The 280-nt window shown below is 54.3% G+C and overlaps 1 protein-coding gene across 1 annotated transcript in view; it reads right to left on the reverse strand.

Annotated features, from left to right (window-relative positions):
* Positions 1 to 200: 200 nt before the first annotated feature.
* Positions 201 to 280, reverse strand: part of GPR97 (G protein-coupled receptor 97) — a 21,681-nt gene continuing 21,601 nt past the window's right edge. The window contains exon 12 of the mRNA XM_010861970.1: positions 201 to 218. Coding sequence (XP_010860272.1) covers positions 201 to 218 — 18 coding nt within the window. The remainder of the gene's footprint in view (positions 219 to 280) is intronic.

Consider the following 280-nt stretch of genomic DNA (forward strand, 5'->3'; position numbering starts at 1 on the left):
TGCCTGGAAAATCCCATGGACAGAGGAACCTGGTGGGTGACAATCCATGGGGTCACAAAAGAATCAGACTCAACTTAGCGACTAAACAACAACAACCCTTGATTTGAGCTAGCCTGAGTAGAATCCTGTTTCTTGCTAGCTACACCCTCCCCCAAAGCCCCCCAACACCCTCTGGTGCAGGAAGGCAGCCCGTCTCCTCCCTAGCCCAGGAGCCTCACCTTGCAGAGAGGTGAACAGTGCAAAGACATAGGCCGTGAATTGGCCCAGGGACGTGAGGAGG

This window comes from Bison bison, unplaced genomic scaffold (genome assembly GCF_000754665.1).
Source record: "Bison bison bison isolate TAMUID 2011002044 unplaced genomic scaffold, Bison_UMD1.0 scf7180017864473, whole genome shotgun sequence".
Classification (NCBI taxonomy): domain Eukaryota; kingdom Metazoa; phylum Chordata; class Mammalia; order Artiodactyla; family Bovidae; genus Bison; species Bison bison.